This window comes from Protobothrops mucrosquamatus, unplaced genomic scaffold (genome assembly GCF_001527695.2).
Source record: "Protobothrops mucrosquamatus isolate PMUCROS unplaced genomic scaffold, P.Mucros_1.0 scaffold4094, whole genome shotgun sequence".
Classification (NCBI taxonomy): Eukaryota; Metazoa; Chordata; class Lepidosauria; order Squamata; family Viperidae; genus Protobothrops; species Protobothrops mucrosquamatus.
This window is the reverse complement of record NW_015390024.1, coordinates 2,394-19,118: the sequence shown is the minus strand read 5'-3', so window position 1 is coordinate 19,118 and position 16,725 is coordinate 2,394. Positions and strand designations below refer to the sequence as shown.

Here is a 16,725-nt window from a genome sequence, read left to right as displayed (position 1 = left end):
AAAAAAAAAAAAAAAAAGGTAAGTCTTCTTCAGGTTGATCTCAATTCCTGCAGACTTTATGGATATAGTCATTTATATTTCTGGATAACAGTGAAATTAGAATTCCTAGTTGCCTCCTAGCCAACCTATAATTTGGACTGACCTCAGTTACCTGATCCAGATCAGTCAAGGTGATATATGGAACCTTTGCATTAATTAAGGGAATATATGTTGTCTTTGCCACTTTGTATTTAATATTGACACAGCTTTTCAGTTGGTATGTACATTGGTATGTAGTTACTATTTTGCTGGCTGTTTAGATTCTAGAGTTTCTTTTTTCTATATCTTGCGAATTTGATATAACAAACTGTAATGTTTTCTTGAAAATCTAACTATTTAGCAATGCAAATAAATCCTTTGGTCTTATATCCAGTTTTATTACTAGTTGTGTTTGTGTGTGAAAGAGAGATAGAGCATGGGGTTGTTGTTTTTTTCATTTTATTTTGGGACTGGCAAATAAATCCTTTTTGAATGCATTTAATTCTCAGAAATCTGTCCTGCACTTGGAATCTAATGCAAAATCTCAGCCTCATCTGGTCATTTTAAATTATAAGAAATTACTTGCAGGCTAATGAACTTCTTGAAGAAAGTTAGGCTCTCTCCCTTGCTTTAAGGACTGTGAGGGACACGAGAAGTGGAGGACTTCTCCCCTAAGTTTGTACTATTGTGTTTTCATTTTTATGCAAAAACATAGGGAGTGCTCTAATTCCAGCTAGTTTATCTCCCCGTGTTGAACTCTAATGCCTATTATAGTTTGGAGATTTTAAAATATGCAGCTTTTAAAATTTATCTAGAAGGCATCATGTTGTCTGTTCACTTGTTGCTCCTGTTTCATATTATTTATTTTAATGATCAGTCCAAGGAGGTGCCTTGTCATGAATGGACTAAGACGGGGGTAGGCAACCTTGGCTCTTTTATGACTTGTGGACTTCAACTCCTAGAATTCCTGAGCCAGCTGTGCTGAGGGGAAAGGGAGAGGTTTCCAAGCTGAGCCATGCTGGCTCAGGAATTCTGGGAGTTGAAGTCCACGAGTCATAAAAGAGCCAAGGTTGCCTACCCCTGGACTAAGAAGATCTTTTGTAGATTTCTATCTATTGGACCATCATTATCTTTGAGGATTTACTTTTAAATTGATAAAAGACATCTGTGAGGAATCTTAATAGAGTTTTCCTTAAGCCACTTTGAAAGTACTTTTCAGTTAAACTGTCAGAAAACATGAGAGCTTCATCTTTCAAAAAACTACAAAAGGTAAGTCCTGCTTATGTTCCGTTTGTGATATGTAATCTTGCTGTCCATTAAATATTCATAAATATGAGTCTAAACTCTAAAAAGATGTATCCTTTGTCAATGTGCATTTTATTGTTCTGTTATTTTATTTCTGTTTATATGCCTTTCATTTTTCCCCTTTTTATTATTGTAAGCTGGCTAGAGTAACCCCATGGTGAGATGGGTGGCAAATAAATTTAACAATGAAATAGTAGTGGTTTGTTAACTGCTAGTTCATTGAATATCTATGGCAGGGGTGTCAAACTGCTGGCCAACGGGCTGGACGCATCATCCGGGAGCCACGCCCACCCCATTGCCGGCAATGGCAAAACCGTCCCGATATGTTGCGCAACATCACGTGACGTCACGAGTTTGACATGTCTGATCTGTGGCATTGAATTAGGCACCAGATTAGAACTGAAGAGACCATGAGTTGTAGTCCCATTTTAGGCACAAAGCAACTGGGTAATCTTGAGCCAGTCATTCTCCCAGCCCTAGGAAGGAGGCAATGGCAAGCCACTTCTAAAATCTTGCTAAGAAAACTGCATGGATTGGTCCAGGCAGGTGGCAGGCACTGATTCAAAGGCACACAGAGACATAAACATACCCAGAGGCACACAGAAAAAGTAACTTACTACATTAATAACTATTATGACTACTAAACAGTCTCATTCTCAGTGGTGCATTTTGCTGCTTGCTCTGATTCACTTTGTCATTCTTGGATTCCCTGGGGCTAACATCTGAGTACTTTTGATCAGTAATCTGTACTTGCTCTTCTTTGGTTTTCATTAGGGTTATAATTGCAGGCCCTTATTTTGCAGCAATATTTTTAAAAGAAATACAATCCCCTTCTAAAAGGAAGAGGAAAGTTATGAATTTTGCAAAAGGTAGGGTGTTAGAAATGATTTAAGTCTCCTGCTTGCCTCCCAGTGGTGGATCTATTCTCCCCCCCCCCAGCAAAACCAAAGAATTGCATCCTGTTTATTGTACTGTGTTATCTAATTTGTCTTTGATTAAGCATACTTGATGTGCAGTCCAGCGCTCATGAAAGTACTATGGGTTGATTTACTTGTGGCTAATTTATTGCGTTTATCTCAGTTGATAAATGCAATTATTTTATATTGGTTCAAGAAAATGGTAACATTTAAGCAAAAAGTAAAGGTTTGGCAAAGTCTAATGCTAATCTCCTCCTTCAGTTTTATATCGATCCAGCAAAATTGCTTCCTCTGCAGAGGTTTTTGCCAAGGCCTCCTGGTGAGAAAGGAGCCCCAAGAGGTGGGCGAGGTGGAAGAGGAGGGCGAGGTGGGCGAGGCGGAGGTAGGTAGATTTCTTTCTTACAGTGGGAACAAATATATGCAATAATGGACAAATTGCTTTTAGAAGATCACAAACATTATAGTCCTGAAAGCAGTTAGGGCTGCTCATTGGATTCAGACAAAACTTCAAATGTGAAGGAAAGTGAAATAATTTAGAAGGAGACTATAATTTATCCAGGGCTGAACAGATGAGTCTGAATTTACTGCATCCCAAATCTCATTCTCCATAGTAGTAATACAGCAGCCATAGCAAAAAGGAACAAACCCCATGTATAGGTTGTGTAAAATGCCGTAGTGGGAAGGAGAGTGCTGTTTTCAGTTGCCTTCACATAAGACAAATCCCTGGTTAAGTTGTCTGTTAATCCCAGTTGGTCATCCTAGTTACGTTATTTGGATAGCTGGCAGGATAGTTCTGCTAAGCTGGCCCATCCTAGGAACAGCCTAGTTCTTTTATAAAGAAAAAAAAAGGCAGTTGCATGCTTTAAAGACTCGTGCTATCTCTGACAAAGAACTCCATTATTTTTAAGCAAGGATTTTATTACAATTTCTTATGAATGGTCCCTGCACACTTTAACGGATGAATTTGTTGACCTGTTTAGTTTAGGCTTCTGTTTTCTATGTGCTATTCTCACTCACTTTGATACTGTACAAGTCTCACTTGACCCATCTACTTTTATTTGTTTGTAGGTGGTAGAGGTTTTGGAGGTGGTAGAGGTTTTGGAGGTGGTAGAGGTTTTGGAGGTGGTGGAGGCTTCAGAGGAGGACGAGGTAGAGGTGGTGGCCGAGGATTTAGGGGTAAGTGTACTCATAACCTTATACTAATCACTTTTAGAATAATTATCTATCTTGCTGTTTGTTATGGGCATATTCTGTATTATCTGTGCGATGTTTAGACTTTTTGCTTCTCAGATAATTAGCAACCTTCAAACTTCAGAAGAAAATGTAGTACTTCTTGCAAAGTAATCAGAGCTTCCTTATCAATCATAGAAGATTAGTTTCCTAAATGGGAAATGTGAACACACCAGTACCAATGAGAAAATACGAGAATATGTTGCATGAGTATTTAAGCATGTCTGGCTAATTGGGAATGAATATGTGTCTTAATACACTCCAAAATACTACAAAACAATGTTGTGATAAATAAAGGACCTCTTAAGACAGTTGAGAAATGGGTTTGATTTGCAGAAGATTTGAAAAGCCAGGATCAGAAACTCCCAGCATGTTAGGGCAGATCCGGCACTTCAAGAAGACCCAGTAATGCTGGGTTCTCCTCAGACCTGGCAATATCTCCCTTATCCAGCTTTTAAGAGTAGTGCACGGTTAGGAAACTATTCATTTTTATATAGTGCGCTGTTCTAAAAAGATGCTGCATTAGCTCATTCTAATTTCAAAATAGTGGGAAGCTCATAACTGTATGCATCAAATTACAGTGTTATTTGATAAGCTTATGTGGAGGCTGGGATAGGGGACCTTCAGTGAGGGGACTGTTGGCTGCCACTTTTCTGGGAAAAACTTAATACTTTGGAAAGGTTACAGCTGAATTTTACTAAAGGAATATTAAAATCATTAATCCAAATAGTTGTGAGGTAAAAGACAATGCTACAGCCAAAAGTTTACATCTTTTTAAGACTGAATATGGAAAATCTAATTTTTCTTGTTTTGTTGTCATATTAGGAAGAGGATACTGAGTGGAGTTGCTGGAAACATGAAGTTTATGGCTTGCTTCATCCGTGAAATTTAAAGAGAAGACTCCTTACGAACTTGAATGCTACAAAATGGCAATGATTTTAAACGTACAATAGCTGAAGGAGTAAAGTGTTTCCATGCCAAAAGTTTATAGGTTTCGTTTAATATGCAACAGTTTTAAGAAGAACTACAGATATCTGACTTGCAATCTGTATCATTATTTGGAGACATTGTGGAAAGTTATTCTTAAGCTTTTTTAAAAGGACTATTTTTAATGTCAAGAATTTATCCCCTTATATCATCAGTGAAACTAAATAATAACTTGAAAAAGTATCTACTTAAAAATGTCAAATAAAAAATCTTTTGGATTTCTGGTAGTTGATTTTAAAATAGTCATTTATAGATATGCCCCAAATGTATCAAAACATCTTAATTAGTTCCAGTAGTGGAGTCCTTGGTGCTGTTTGAGCTGCTTGTTTGTTTGCAGATGTTTCATTACCCAAGTAGGTAACATTATCAGGGCACTGATGATGTTACATAGTTGGGTAACACAATGTCTCAGGCAAATAACCAAACTCAGAAAGTACCAAGGATCCACATCTTCAGTAGGATTTGAAATATAATATTTTAGCATTTCTAGTTGCAGCAGCCAATAGAGTTTTCCAGAATAATGTTCAAAAATCTTAAATTCCATTTGTTTGATACTAAATGTGAGATGAAGGTGACTATATCTTGTACTTGGCTCTCTGGTTTAAATGTTAAAAAGACAAACAGGAAAAAATATCAATATATGTGATGTCTGATTATCTAGAAAAGTTTACATAACAGGATTTAAGACAAACAGAAAATTCACAACTTGATTGGCTTCACTTATATAAGTTAGTTAATTTAATGAACAGCTGATAAATTTTGTACTCTGGTTTGAAGAATAGATGCATTATAGTGTATATATAATAAGGCTGAATAAACTATTCAGTGGCCCTTTTATGAACTGATTGAAACATACCTCCAAATTATCCATTTAGTCAGAGCAGCTGGGTTTCTGAAAGGCTTAGCGCTTTTTTGGATTTCAGGTACATAAGATGCTTTTGAGAGAGATTGCAAGTATTTCTGTAGTTTCCTGAAGAAAGAATCTTCCAGACTACTTTTATTTTTCTATTCAAGCTCTGCCATGCGAAATGTTCCTTGCTCTGTAACATTAGGAAATGTATAGTGTGCTGCCTGTATATATGAATGAATCTCTATGTGCACATAAGGTATCCCATGTGCATTTTATACCTACTGATTTTCTGAATCTTGAAAATAAATTATTTGTAAGAATTCTATATCATTCATTGTGAATGAAGCATTATGCAATGGACGTCCTTTCTAGAAACAGGAAAAAATATGCATTAATTGTCCCTGGTTTGAAAGCTTTCAACTGTACTATCCTCAAATATATGAATGATAATTATTGGAGTGGTAGTCTAATAAATCGATTTATTAGAATAGTAGCCTAAAGAAACTTGTACATACTTAACTCAATAATAACTCCCACGGTGTTCAGCAAGGGCTTATTAGGATCTAGCAGAATGCTTTGAAATTCAGTCTTGCCATTTCTTCCCAATAAAAATGCAAACAATCTTTTTACAGTGCAGATTGCAGCTTGGACTTGGTAATGAATTCCAAAGCCAGGACCTCTAAAAGCTGCTTAAAATATTTTCTCTTACAATTTCCACGCCATGTTCATTGACACACAAGCATATTTTACACTGGCCTTGCTGCAAAACAAGAAAAAATAGGTGTATGAAACAGAACAAAGAGACAAAACTCCCTGGCATGGATTTTACAAGATGAGTGCTTCTGAACTGAGTTTCTGTAGTATTCAGTATGATACAGAAGAGGATGATTGGGGGGGAAAGTGATGGGAAGCTGCAAAGAAGAAAACAGTGGCATGGCATAGGTTTGTTAATATGGTCTCATCATTAGTAGAAGAATGCAGGCATTTGTCTCAAAGGTGCTTTTTCCAAAAGGCAATTGGGCTTTCTTCTTGTTTTTTCTTTGAAAACAATTTGCTTCTTAATTAAGAAGCTTCTTCAGTTTTAAATTGAAGAAGCTTCTTGGATGAGAAGTGAAACATTTTCAAAGAAAAAACAAAATCCAGTTGCCTTTTGGAAAAAGCACCTTGGGGACAACCATGACCTGGATGACTAAGAATCCCCATAGACAGTGCAGGCACTTCCTCTACAACTTAATGTTCAACGCAAGAAATAATGGGAAAATAGTGAATTGGAATTTGGGGTAAACAGGAAGTATGCATTATTTTCTGTTATCTTTGGGAGAAAAGTTAAAAGTTTAGGAAAGCTATTTTTTGTTTGGCTATCCTAAGAACCATGGATTGGAGTTGAAGGCAAAAGATACATTGTACCTGTGTAAATAAATAATAGGATATTTATAAGAAAACTATTGCAGAAATTTATCCTAAGTACCAGAATTTAGAAATATATTATCCATTCCCAGAGATCAACCATTTGATCCTGAATTCCTCCAGAGTCATAAATAATTATGCAGCAAATAAACTGAGGCATTAAAGTAGATTTAATAGCAACAATAAACAGAGAAAAGAAAGCCAGTTTGGTCTAGTGGTTAAGGCACTAGGCTAGAAAGCTGGAAACTGAATTTGTAGTCCTGCCTTAGGCATGAAAGCCAGTTGGGCCAGTCACGCTCTCTCAGCCCAACTCACCTCCCAGGGTTGTTGCTATGGGGAAAATAGGAAGGTGTTTTAGGTACCTTGGGATTTCAAGATGGCATTTCTTCAAAGGTGAATTAGAAAATACAGGGAAGGAAATACCATTGGGTGGCATCCAATCGACAATTGGATGGTGTTGAGAAGGGACCTCCAGATGGTGATGGACTCTAAGGTCATCCCCTTGGACAGTATTGCCCCACAACACAAACTTCCACGTTTTTAATTTACACTTTGACTCCACCCTTCAGACCAACTCACCACCACCATGGAACATATCAAGTGGTGGAAGCTCCCTAGAAATGAAACAGTTGATGGACATCATTAGACCTCTTCCTGTAGCTGTACTTAGCAAGGGTCATCTGGGATAGGTCACTGCAAGAATCCGGGAGAGCGCAAAGGAACCATAGGTGTGACCAAATCAGGGTGATGTTTTGTGGACAAGTAGATCTGGTGGGGGAACAAGGATGTCCAACAAGCAGTGAAATCTAAGAAAGCTGCCATCAAAGATTGGTTTACGATCCAAGACCAATACCGACAGCCTGCTACCACCAGTTTAATTCCACTGCCAAATGGGCCATCAGAACTGCAAAATTTGAACACCGAGGACCCTGCAATATGACGGGAATAACACAAAGAACAAAAGAAATGCCATTGGGTAGAAAGTATTTATCTTGCATATGTCCATCAATCTCTACAAGTTATGATGGAATGTTGGTTTACTCATAGAGATAGGGAGTTACATAGTTTTCATTTCCTGCTTGTTGGAAACAAAGCAGGTGGTGGTGTTCTACTCTGGCAAGGCTGCAGATAGTAAAAAAAATAAATATAGGAACAACTAAAATTTTAAATGCTATATTTAAAACTAGACCCAAGGAACGGACGGCATTATACAGGCCTTCATTCTTGAAGCAGCTTCACAGAATGCTCTTCCATGATCTCTAAAGCTTCTAAAAACTGCCCAAAGGCACGTCCCGTTCTTGTGGGAGACCTCTTGAGAGCATAGTGTTCTCACATGGCTTCTGCAACCTCAAAAATCATGCAAGAATGGGGTGTGTTTTTGAGAATAAGTGTTGGGTATTGGTGAGTGCTGGTGTGTCACCCAAATGTCATATCACCTTTGAAATGTTTGTCATAGGTTCGCCATCACTGATTTGCATAAGTACAGTCAAAAATCAATAATAATAATGTTTGACTCACAATGCAAATTTATGTAAGCCAGTTTATATATGTGTGTTAGAAATATTTCAAGGTAGATTTCCAGTATGAAGTGTGCATCTGCAATCTGTCCCTTGCAAACTGAGAAAAATACATTTTTTGACAGAAACTGAGTTTATTTTGTTTCATGACTTGCTATTAAAAATGCTGAGAGTATTGTGTTAATAAAACCCTAAAGATTGAAGTTCAAACTCTGGGTTCTGTAAAAATAGTAAATCTCTTACCACAAGGCACAAAAATCTTACTGAAAATAAAAGCAGCTCTATATTGTTCTTTGTTTGACCTGATAAGCTTTTCCCTTCCAAAGGCTAGGAATGTAAGCCCCTTTGCTTTCTTTACTCAGAATCCTGTTGGGAGCCTTTCAAGAGAGCAGGACATTTGTAGGAAATTTTAGAAGATAAAATTCATCTTAAAAGGCTTGCAAAAGTTTCTTCTTTCTTTCTTTCTTTCTTTCTTTCTTTCTTTCTTTCTTTCTTTCTTTCTTTCTTTCTTTCTTTCTTTCTTTCTTTCTTTCTTTCTTTCAGAAGTTTAGCTCTTGAAGTTTTTTCCCAGGTTTCTTTTTTTTTTTTTTTTGCCCTGCCACATTTTGGAATTATCCTACTATGACTGTGGAAAGTAATAGTGAGCTTCCATCGGCCTTTTCACAGAAGGAACACAACATTATTGCAGCATACTTGATCGCAGCAGGTATGAACATTGAATGTATTTGGTTAAGAAAATATTGGGGTATTGCACCTTAATAAAAAAATTATCACTTCATTTTTTTCAGCTTTAATTAAACATAAGCAAAGAAATGTGAAGTTTGAAAATGGATTGCTACTCTTTGGATTTGAAGGCAAAAAGTACTTTAGATTACAGGGGTCTTCAACCTTGGCAACTTTAAGACTTGTGGACTTCAACTCCCAGAATTCCTCAGCCAGCAAAGCTGGCTGAGGAATTCTGGGAGTTGAAGTCCACAAGTCTTAAAGTTGCCAAGGTTGAGAACCCTTGCTTTAGAATACCCAGTGATATGCAAATAGCCTCTATGTGCAGCTTTTTAAACCAAGTACTTTTTTTCCAGGTTGGGATTGCTTTAAGGCATTCCAGATAAGTTCTGCTTTTGCTCCTTAATACACTCTGAAGCCCTTTTTTGCTTTCAAAACCAAAGTTCTGCACACTCTAATCTTTATAAGTCTTCCATAGTCCCTTAAAAACTGGACAGTATAGTACCTTAGTGATGGGAAAACCTGTTTTGCATGCAGAAGATCTGTGTTCCTGGCAGCTCTGAAGAAGGGGCCGGAATTCCCCTGCCTTTAGGGCTAATACCTGTAAGTAAGACAATATCTGATACTTTGTAGAGCAACCTCTTGGATTTTAATTTTAAACCCATTTAGCTAGATGTTAACATAGTTGAGTTCACTGAAACTTGCTTTGATGTAGACCAATCTAATACTATACTAAATTAAATATATCAAGTTAAGCTAATATTTAAAGAAAGAAATGGTGCATATGTTTGGGATTAATAAAATGTTGAGGATGGGAGCTTTTCCCCCCAGAGAAACAAATTCAAATTAAATAGCAAGATTGTTGGCTTTCAATTTTAGGTATTTAACTCCCATCAATTATTCCTGTCAAAATGCATCTTTTAATTAGTCACATTTGCAGAACTGACTGTTTCATAGACTAGTTGATCATATTTTAAGCTAATATGTTGGTCAAACCTAATTCTTATGGTTAATTTATGATTCACGGTATAACCCAGAAAATTGGGATGACTAAAATGTATGCTGTAAACACATCCTGTCTGATTCATATTGTGTTCTCCCATATTTTGGTTTTGTGATGGGGGTAGAGATGGAATTCTACTATGCTCTTTGAGTTGATACCAGTAAAATTTGAATTAAGCAATTAATCAGTAGTAACATTGTATTCGTGAACAATAACTTTTTTTTAATTTCATTTTATCATGTCGTCTAATAGTTCCCAATTTTAAAATGTGTGGATTTCAACTTCTAGAATTCCCCAGCAAGTGCGTAAATGGATTTCTGCCCATAAATTATGTTCATTATTTTTTAATTTTTAACATCTAAATGGGGCTGGTGATGAAATATCTATTTAACACTGTTCTTGCTTTACTCAGGCTCAAGCATGATGTGTATAAACTCTAACTGGATTGGTTCACATATGATAAGACATCGATTACGATTAAAAATCATAATTGTTGGGTTCAGGAAACATCGCCAAGTCAAAGATTTTAGTATTGTGTGTGAATTTAGCCTATTTTTAATTATTGGTAACTATGAATCAGTTGTTGACTCTTGATGACTGCTTGGATTAGTCCCTGCAGTTTCCTTGGCAAGGTTTTCCAGAAATAGTTTGCCATTGCCTTCTTTCTAGGGCTGACGGGAGGTCACCCAGCTGGTTTCGTGCCTAAGTAGGGACTAAAAGTCACAGTGTCATTCATGGTTTCTAACCTGATGTCTTCACCATTATATCAACCTGGCATGAAACTAATGCTTACTTAGGTTTTTTTAAAGGATGATGATGAGATGATGATGATGATGACGATGATGAGATGATGGTGACGATGACAACAACAATAATGATGATGATGATGATCTTAGTCTCTTTGTAGATAGTATGAAACTCAGATTAGGTCTATTAAGACTAACATTTCTAAAGTTTACTCCCCATTTTTTATCTTTTGACAGGAATCATAAGTCTTCTCAGTAATGTTGTTGTTTTAAGCATCTTCATTAAATTTAAGGAACTTCGAACACCAAGCAATACTATTATCATTCACCTGGCTTTTACGGATATTGGAGTGAGTAGTATTGGCTATCCCATGTCTGCAGCTTCAGATCTGCATGGAAGCTGGAAATTTGGCTACCTGGGTTGCCAGGTAACTTGAGTATTACAACAAAGGATCACATTACACATATTGTATGTAGCCCTGTTCAAATAAGTGTTCAGAAACAGATAACAAAACAAACTGTTGCTAAGTGTTTCTACCAGTTCTTTTTAGCATGAACAGTTGAACAACACATCTCTTTCCACTAGTGTGTTTGTGGCAAAAAAAAACACAAAACACTCTTCTGTGAACTACTACTAAGTATCTGTGAGCTTTGGTGCTAGAAGGAAATCATTACCAAAAGACAAGCAAATCCAAAGAAAAAATTAAATGGTTGAAAATATATTCCTTGGTCCATAAATTAAAAAGACAAACTCTTTTCATAAAAAGGATTATTTAGGTGGACCTAAATTAAATACATTGAATATTTACAAACAAAATTATATTATTAATTAGAACCTGCATTATTTTATTTGAGAGGTTGGGGTTTGTTTGAGGGAGATACATATACAAACAGGTAGTATTTCATCTTCTGGGAAGAGAGGATTGTTTGTTAATATAGCACAGCAAGCCCCTTGCACACCACTTGACTGTTAAGTCTTGGCATCTCCTCTTAAAAGAACTGAGTAATGGGGAATATCAAATCAAAAAACAAAACTAGATAGAGTAATTATCTAACCTGGAACCCAACTGTCTCCTGCTTTAGAAGGAATACATTAATATATTTTATCCCAACAAATGTGTGCCGACATTCCACTTTGATTAAATTAAACTAGGACTATAGAATTATTAATTTTTTTTAAAAAAATAGCATTATTATCAGCTCTATTTCTACAATACTTTGTCCCAGAGATATTGCTGGGAACTCTTGAAGTTATAACCCCAACATATCTGTCAAGTTTCAGGAAGTTATCTTATTTTTTCATATATTATAAACGTGTTGTTTCTATTTTGCTTTTAAAATACTACCCAAATTACTTCTCCAGTAGCTGAAAATGAGTGTGCAAATTAAGATATAAAATATATCACAATTGTCGCTAGATGGCTGTCTTGAGTAGCACAGTAAAAAGATTTTTGTTTCTAGCTCTTCCTTGAAACTTACTAGGGGCAGCTGACTGTGACAACCTCATGGAGAAACAGCATGGTCCAAAGGCAGAATATATGTTTTGTATTCCAGTGGTCATGAATGCAAACCCAGTAGCTCCTGTTAAAAGAATTAGGGCTTAGATTATAGGAAAGGCTTCTTCTGAAGTATTGTTGACAATAGGAAAAGGGAAAACTGAGCTCTACATGTTCTTTTATGCTACCCAATGAACAGGAAGTCCTGTCTCATTGTCTGGAGGCTGCGTGGATCTGGATGAGAGAACAGACTCAGATTCTATCCTGCCAAATAGCTGTGGGCTTTTGTCTCCCCTCCCCCAATCTTAGAACTTAGCTATTGTTAGCCTTAGATGGGATAGTACTCTTTACCTCAAAACTGGCACACAATGTGTGCGTCATTTTGGACTCCTGCTTGAAGGGTGGCAGCTTTGGCTAACAAGATCTTTGTCCAGCTACATCTGGTGTACCAATTCTGCCCACTTGTAGATTGTGAGGTCCTTCTAATGTTCACTCACAGTTGGACTATTGCAATGTGTTCTACATGTACAGCCCATGAAGACCACTTGGAAACTACATCAGATCTTAAATCCAGCAACAACAGTAACTTTGGGCATGTGTTAGTATGCCAATGTGATACCAGTTGTATAAAATTACACTGATTGCAAGTGAGCTCCCATTTGCAATTCCAGGTGCTGATTATCATCTATAGAGTCCTTCATAGCATAGGGTCAGGTTATCTGAAGGACTGCCTATCTCCCATGGTTTTTGTCTATCCCATAAGATCAGGCAACGTTGGTGTATTTTGGGTCCAATTGCCGTGGATATAATTTACTTGGACTTCAGTAAGGCATTTGATAAGGTAGACCACAACCTACTACTTGATAAGATAGAAAAATGTGGGTTAGACATCATCACCATCAGATGGATTCGTAGCTGGCTGACTGGCCGTACTCAGCATGTGGTCCTCAATGGAACTGCATCTACATGGAGAGAAGTGTGTAGTGGGGTGCCCCAGGGCTCTGTTCTGGGCCCAGTGCTCTTCAACAACTTCAATGATTTGGATGAGGGGATAGATGGGGAACTCATCAAATTTGCAGACGACACCAAGCTGGCAGGAATAGCCAACACTCCAGAAGACAGGCTTAGGATACAGGAGGATCTGGGCAGACTTGAACATTGGGCGCTATCTAATAAAATGAAATTCAGTGGTGAAAAGGTAAGGTTCTACATTTAGGCAAGAAAAACCAAATACGCAGGTATAAGATAGGTGGTACCTTGCTCAATAGTAGCAACTGTGAGAGGGATCTTGGAGTCCTAGTGGAGAATCCCTTAAATATGAGCCAGCAGTGTGCTGCAACTGCCCAAAAAGCCAACACAGTGCTAGGCTGCATTAACAGAGGGATAGAATCAAGATCATGTGAAGTGTTAATACCACTTTACAATGCCTTGGTAAGGTCACACTTGGAATACTGCATCCAGTTTTGGTCACCACGATGTAAAAAAGATGTTGAGACTCTAGAAAGAGAACAGAGAAGAGCAACAAAGATGATCAGGGGACTAAAACATGTAAGGAATGGTTATTGGAATTGGGAATGTCTAGTCTAATGAAGAGAAGGACGAGAGGTGACATGATAGCAGTGTTCCAATATCTCAGGGGCTGCCACAAAGAAGAGCAGGTCAAGCTATTCTCCAAAGCACCTGAAGGCAGGACAAGAAGCAACAGATGGAAACTAACCAAAGAGAGAAGCAACCTAGAACTAAGGAGAAACTTCCTGACAGTTAGAACAATTAACCAGTGGAACAACCTGCCTCCAGAAGCAGTGAATGCTCCAACATTGGAAGTTTTTAAAAAGAGACTGGACAGCCATTTGTCTGAAAAGGTATAAGGTTTCCTGCCTGAGCAGGGGGTTGGACTAGATGACCTCTAACTTTATTATTATTATTAACCAGTGCTATTTATCAGGATCCAGAAAGTGTGCCTTCTGTGTTGGCACATACTTCTGGAATAATATTCATTACAGATGAGTTTGGCTTTTATCCTGAGGATGTTCTGGAAATCTTTAACAATTGACTGTTTTCCCAAGCCTTGGGATAGGACACTTGTGGAGCCTTATTTGCTATATAGTCTAATATTAGGAATGTGCTTACCCAGACACATTTTTCATTATTTTCATTATTTTCAATTTTTACTCTTCCACAGTCAGCCCCCCAGTTTTAATAAAATAATAAAATAAGTAAACAGAATAACTCGGTGTTAAGCTTGGCTTTACTAATTAGCTGAAAATTATAATGGGGAATTAAGCAAATGGATCTTCCTGTAGATATCTGTGTAGACGAAAAAATGTTTCTTGATAATTGTAAAAGAAGAGCCTAATTTTAGACTTTTGAAAGCAACCAATATTATTTTTAAACATTTAAATCATGTATTATTTCTTAAATTCTAGATTTATGCTGCTTTGAATATCTTCTTTGGAATGGCAAGCATTGGTTTGCTTACTGTTGTCGCCATAGATCGTTACTTGACAATCTGCAAGCCACAAATAGGTACGATGTTTGGTATTCTGCAATAAAGGTATACCGTGTTTCAGTATAGATTTTGGTGATATGTTTTGCGGGAAATCCCACATTTTGGTACTCTATATTATTTGAATTTATACTTTGTAGTAAAGTATAAATCTCCTACAAGTTGAGTTTGACTCTTGCTGAATTTCATATCCATTTTTATGACAATAATGTTGAAATGGTTTGGCATTACTTTTTCCAGAATGTTTTTGGTCTACTTGTATTATCTGTTGCTTGTAGATAACAGAAATAGTTGTGGAAACAAAACCTGTAAAAAATTGCCCTTTTGAAAATATACTTGGTTAATTTTGCTCTTGAACTTTGGAGGATTATATAACAAAACCTACCTCTGTTTTGAATTCAGAGATAATAAGGTTCTTTTTTATTTTAATTTCCTATTTCTTAACTGCCCACACTCTTAATTGTGTGAACGACTGAAGATAGAGCAAGAAGTCAGAGGGTATAACAAATTGGAAGTGTCAGAAGGAAAACAATTATAGAATTGAGCATTGGCTACTATTATAGAGTAAGAACAGTCCAAGGAATCTGGTTCTGTAAATATCAGAGTCCCTGAAAATACCTTAATACCGAATTGCTAACATCCCTGAAGCATCTGACTTGAATTCTTTTATCAATGGGAAGCTCTGATAACATGCTTCACATCATTAAGAAGCCAAGCACTGTAATCTTCGAGCATTTTAAAAGATTAGAACAATGTATGAAGGCAGCCAAGTGCTATGTTTGGAAGCATGGTCACCGTTTGAGCGACAAATAAAGGTTGAAGATATGTTCTGTGCAGGCAGAAATTAGCTGGGAATATAGAAATAGCACTTAGACTTGTATGCAGCTTCACAGTGCTTTATAGCCCTCTCTAAGTGGTTTACAGAGTCAGCAAATTGCCCCCAACAATCTGGGTCCTCATTTTACCGACCTCAGAAGGATGGAAGACTGAGTCAACCTTGAGTCGCTCAGAATTGAACTCCTAGAGTGAGCCATGAGTTAGCCTGCAATACTGCATTCTAACCATTGCACCACCAAGGCTCTTATAATATAAATATATTTATCCATTTCCCTTTTCATAAATACACATGTTGTAAATACTAATCTAATTGTAACTGTTGTAACCATATTGTGAGAGTACCTATTACGAATAGGTCAAATGCATAAAAAAAAGTAGGCATCTGTAGTTTACAATAAACTGGAATCAGACTGTAAAGCTCAAGATGTTGATAGGGACAAAAATCATATGATTGTTTTGTTCTGATACCGCCTTTTTGTTCTTAGTTTATATGATGAAGCAATTTGCATATGATGAAGCAATTTGCTAAACTTACACCCTAGTCTAGTCAATGTTTTGTTGGAAGACTATCAAGCAATTATTTATTAAATATAGCATAATGAAAAAACATTAACAAATGGGTATTTTTTTTAAATATAAACTATCTGGAGGGAACCAGGTTAAAAAAAGATTCTTTCAGAATATAGTTAGGGAACTGTTCTCAGCAACTTTCTCAATTTTTTAATCAATGTTTGTAAATGTGTGTCATATCATATATCATATCATATATCATATCATACTATAAACAAACGAAGTATAAGTATGTAATTTTCAATGAGGGAAGTTAGTTGCTTAGATGTTGTATAGATGTGAACATTAATGTCTAAATAGTTTGATTTGTGTATTTATAAAATTTTCATTGTAACTTTTGTATTCTTTGCTTTCGAGTAGTAAAGTACAAATGATAAGAAAGAATAAATAGTGATGATATTTTGGTTTGCCAATAGGTAACAGACTAACTACTCACAACTATATTGCCCTGATTTTTGCTGCCTGGACCAATGCAGTCTTTTGGGCCTCCATGCCTGTGGTAGGATGGGCAAACTATGCCCCAGATCCAACTGGAGCTACCTGTACCATAAACTGGAGAGAAAATGACACGTATGTTCTTTTTATAGTGAAGTAGAACATTCATGATTATAAT

The 16,725-nt window shown here is 36.7% G+C and overlaps 2 protein-coding genes across 2 annotated transcripts in view; both read left to right on the top strand.

Annotated features, from left to right (window-relative positions):
- GAR1 (GAR1 ribonucleoprotein) overlaps window positions 1-4,670 on the top strand; it is a 7,404-nt gene extending 2,734 nt beyond the window's left edge. Inside the window, exons 4-7 of the mRNA XM_015827947.1 lie at window positions 1,228-1,287; window positions 2,502-2,622; window positions 3,309-3,416; window positions 4,296-4,670. Of these exons, the coding sequence (XP_015683433.1) occupies window positions 1,228-1,287; window positions 2,502-2,622; window positions 3,309-3,416; window positions 4,296-4,309 (303 nt within the window). The 3' untranslated portion in view covers window positions 4,310-4,670. The remainder of the gene's footprint in view (window positions 1-1,227; window positions 1,288-2,501; window positions 2,623-3,308; window positions 3,417-4,295) is intronic.
- Window positions 4,671-8,852: 4,182 nt separating this feature from the next.
- Window positions 8,853-16,725, top strand: part of LOC107298568 (visual pigment-like receptor peropsin) — a 9,343-nt gene continuing 1,470 nt past the window's right edge. Inside the window, exons 1-4 of the mRNA XM_015827944.1 lie at window positions 8,853-8,937; window positions 10,941-11,131; window positions 14,626-14,725; window positions 16,529-16,698. Of these exons, the coding sequence (XP_015683430.1) occupies window positions 8,853-8,937; window positions 10,941-11,131; window positions 14,626-14,725; window positions 16,529-16,698 (546 nt within the window). The remainder of the gene's footprint in view (window positions 8,938-10,940; window positions 11,132-14,625; window positions 14,726-16,528; window positions 16,699-16,725) is intronic.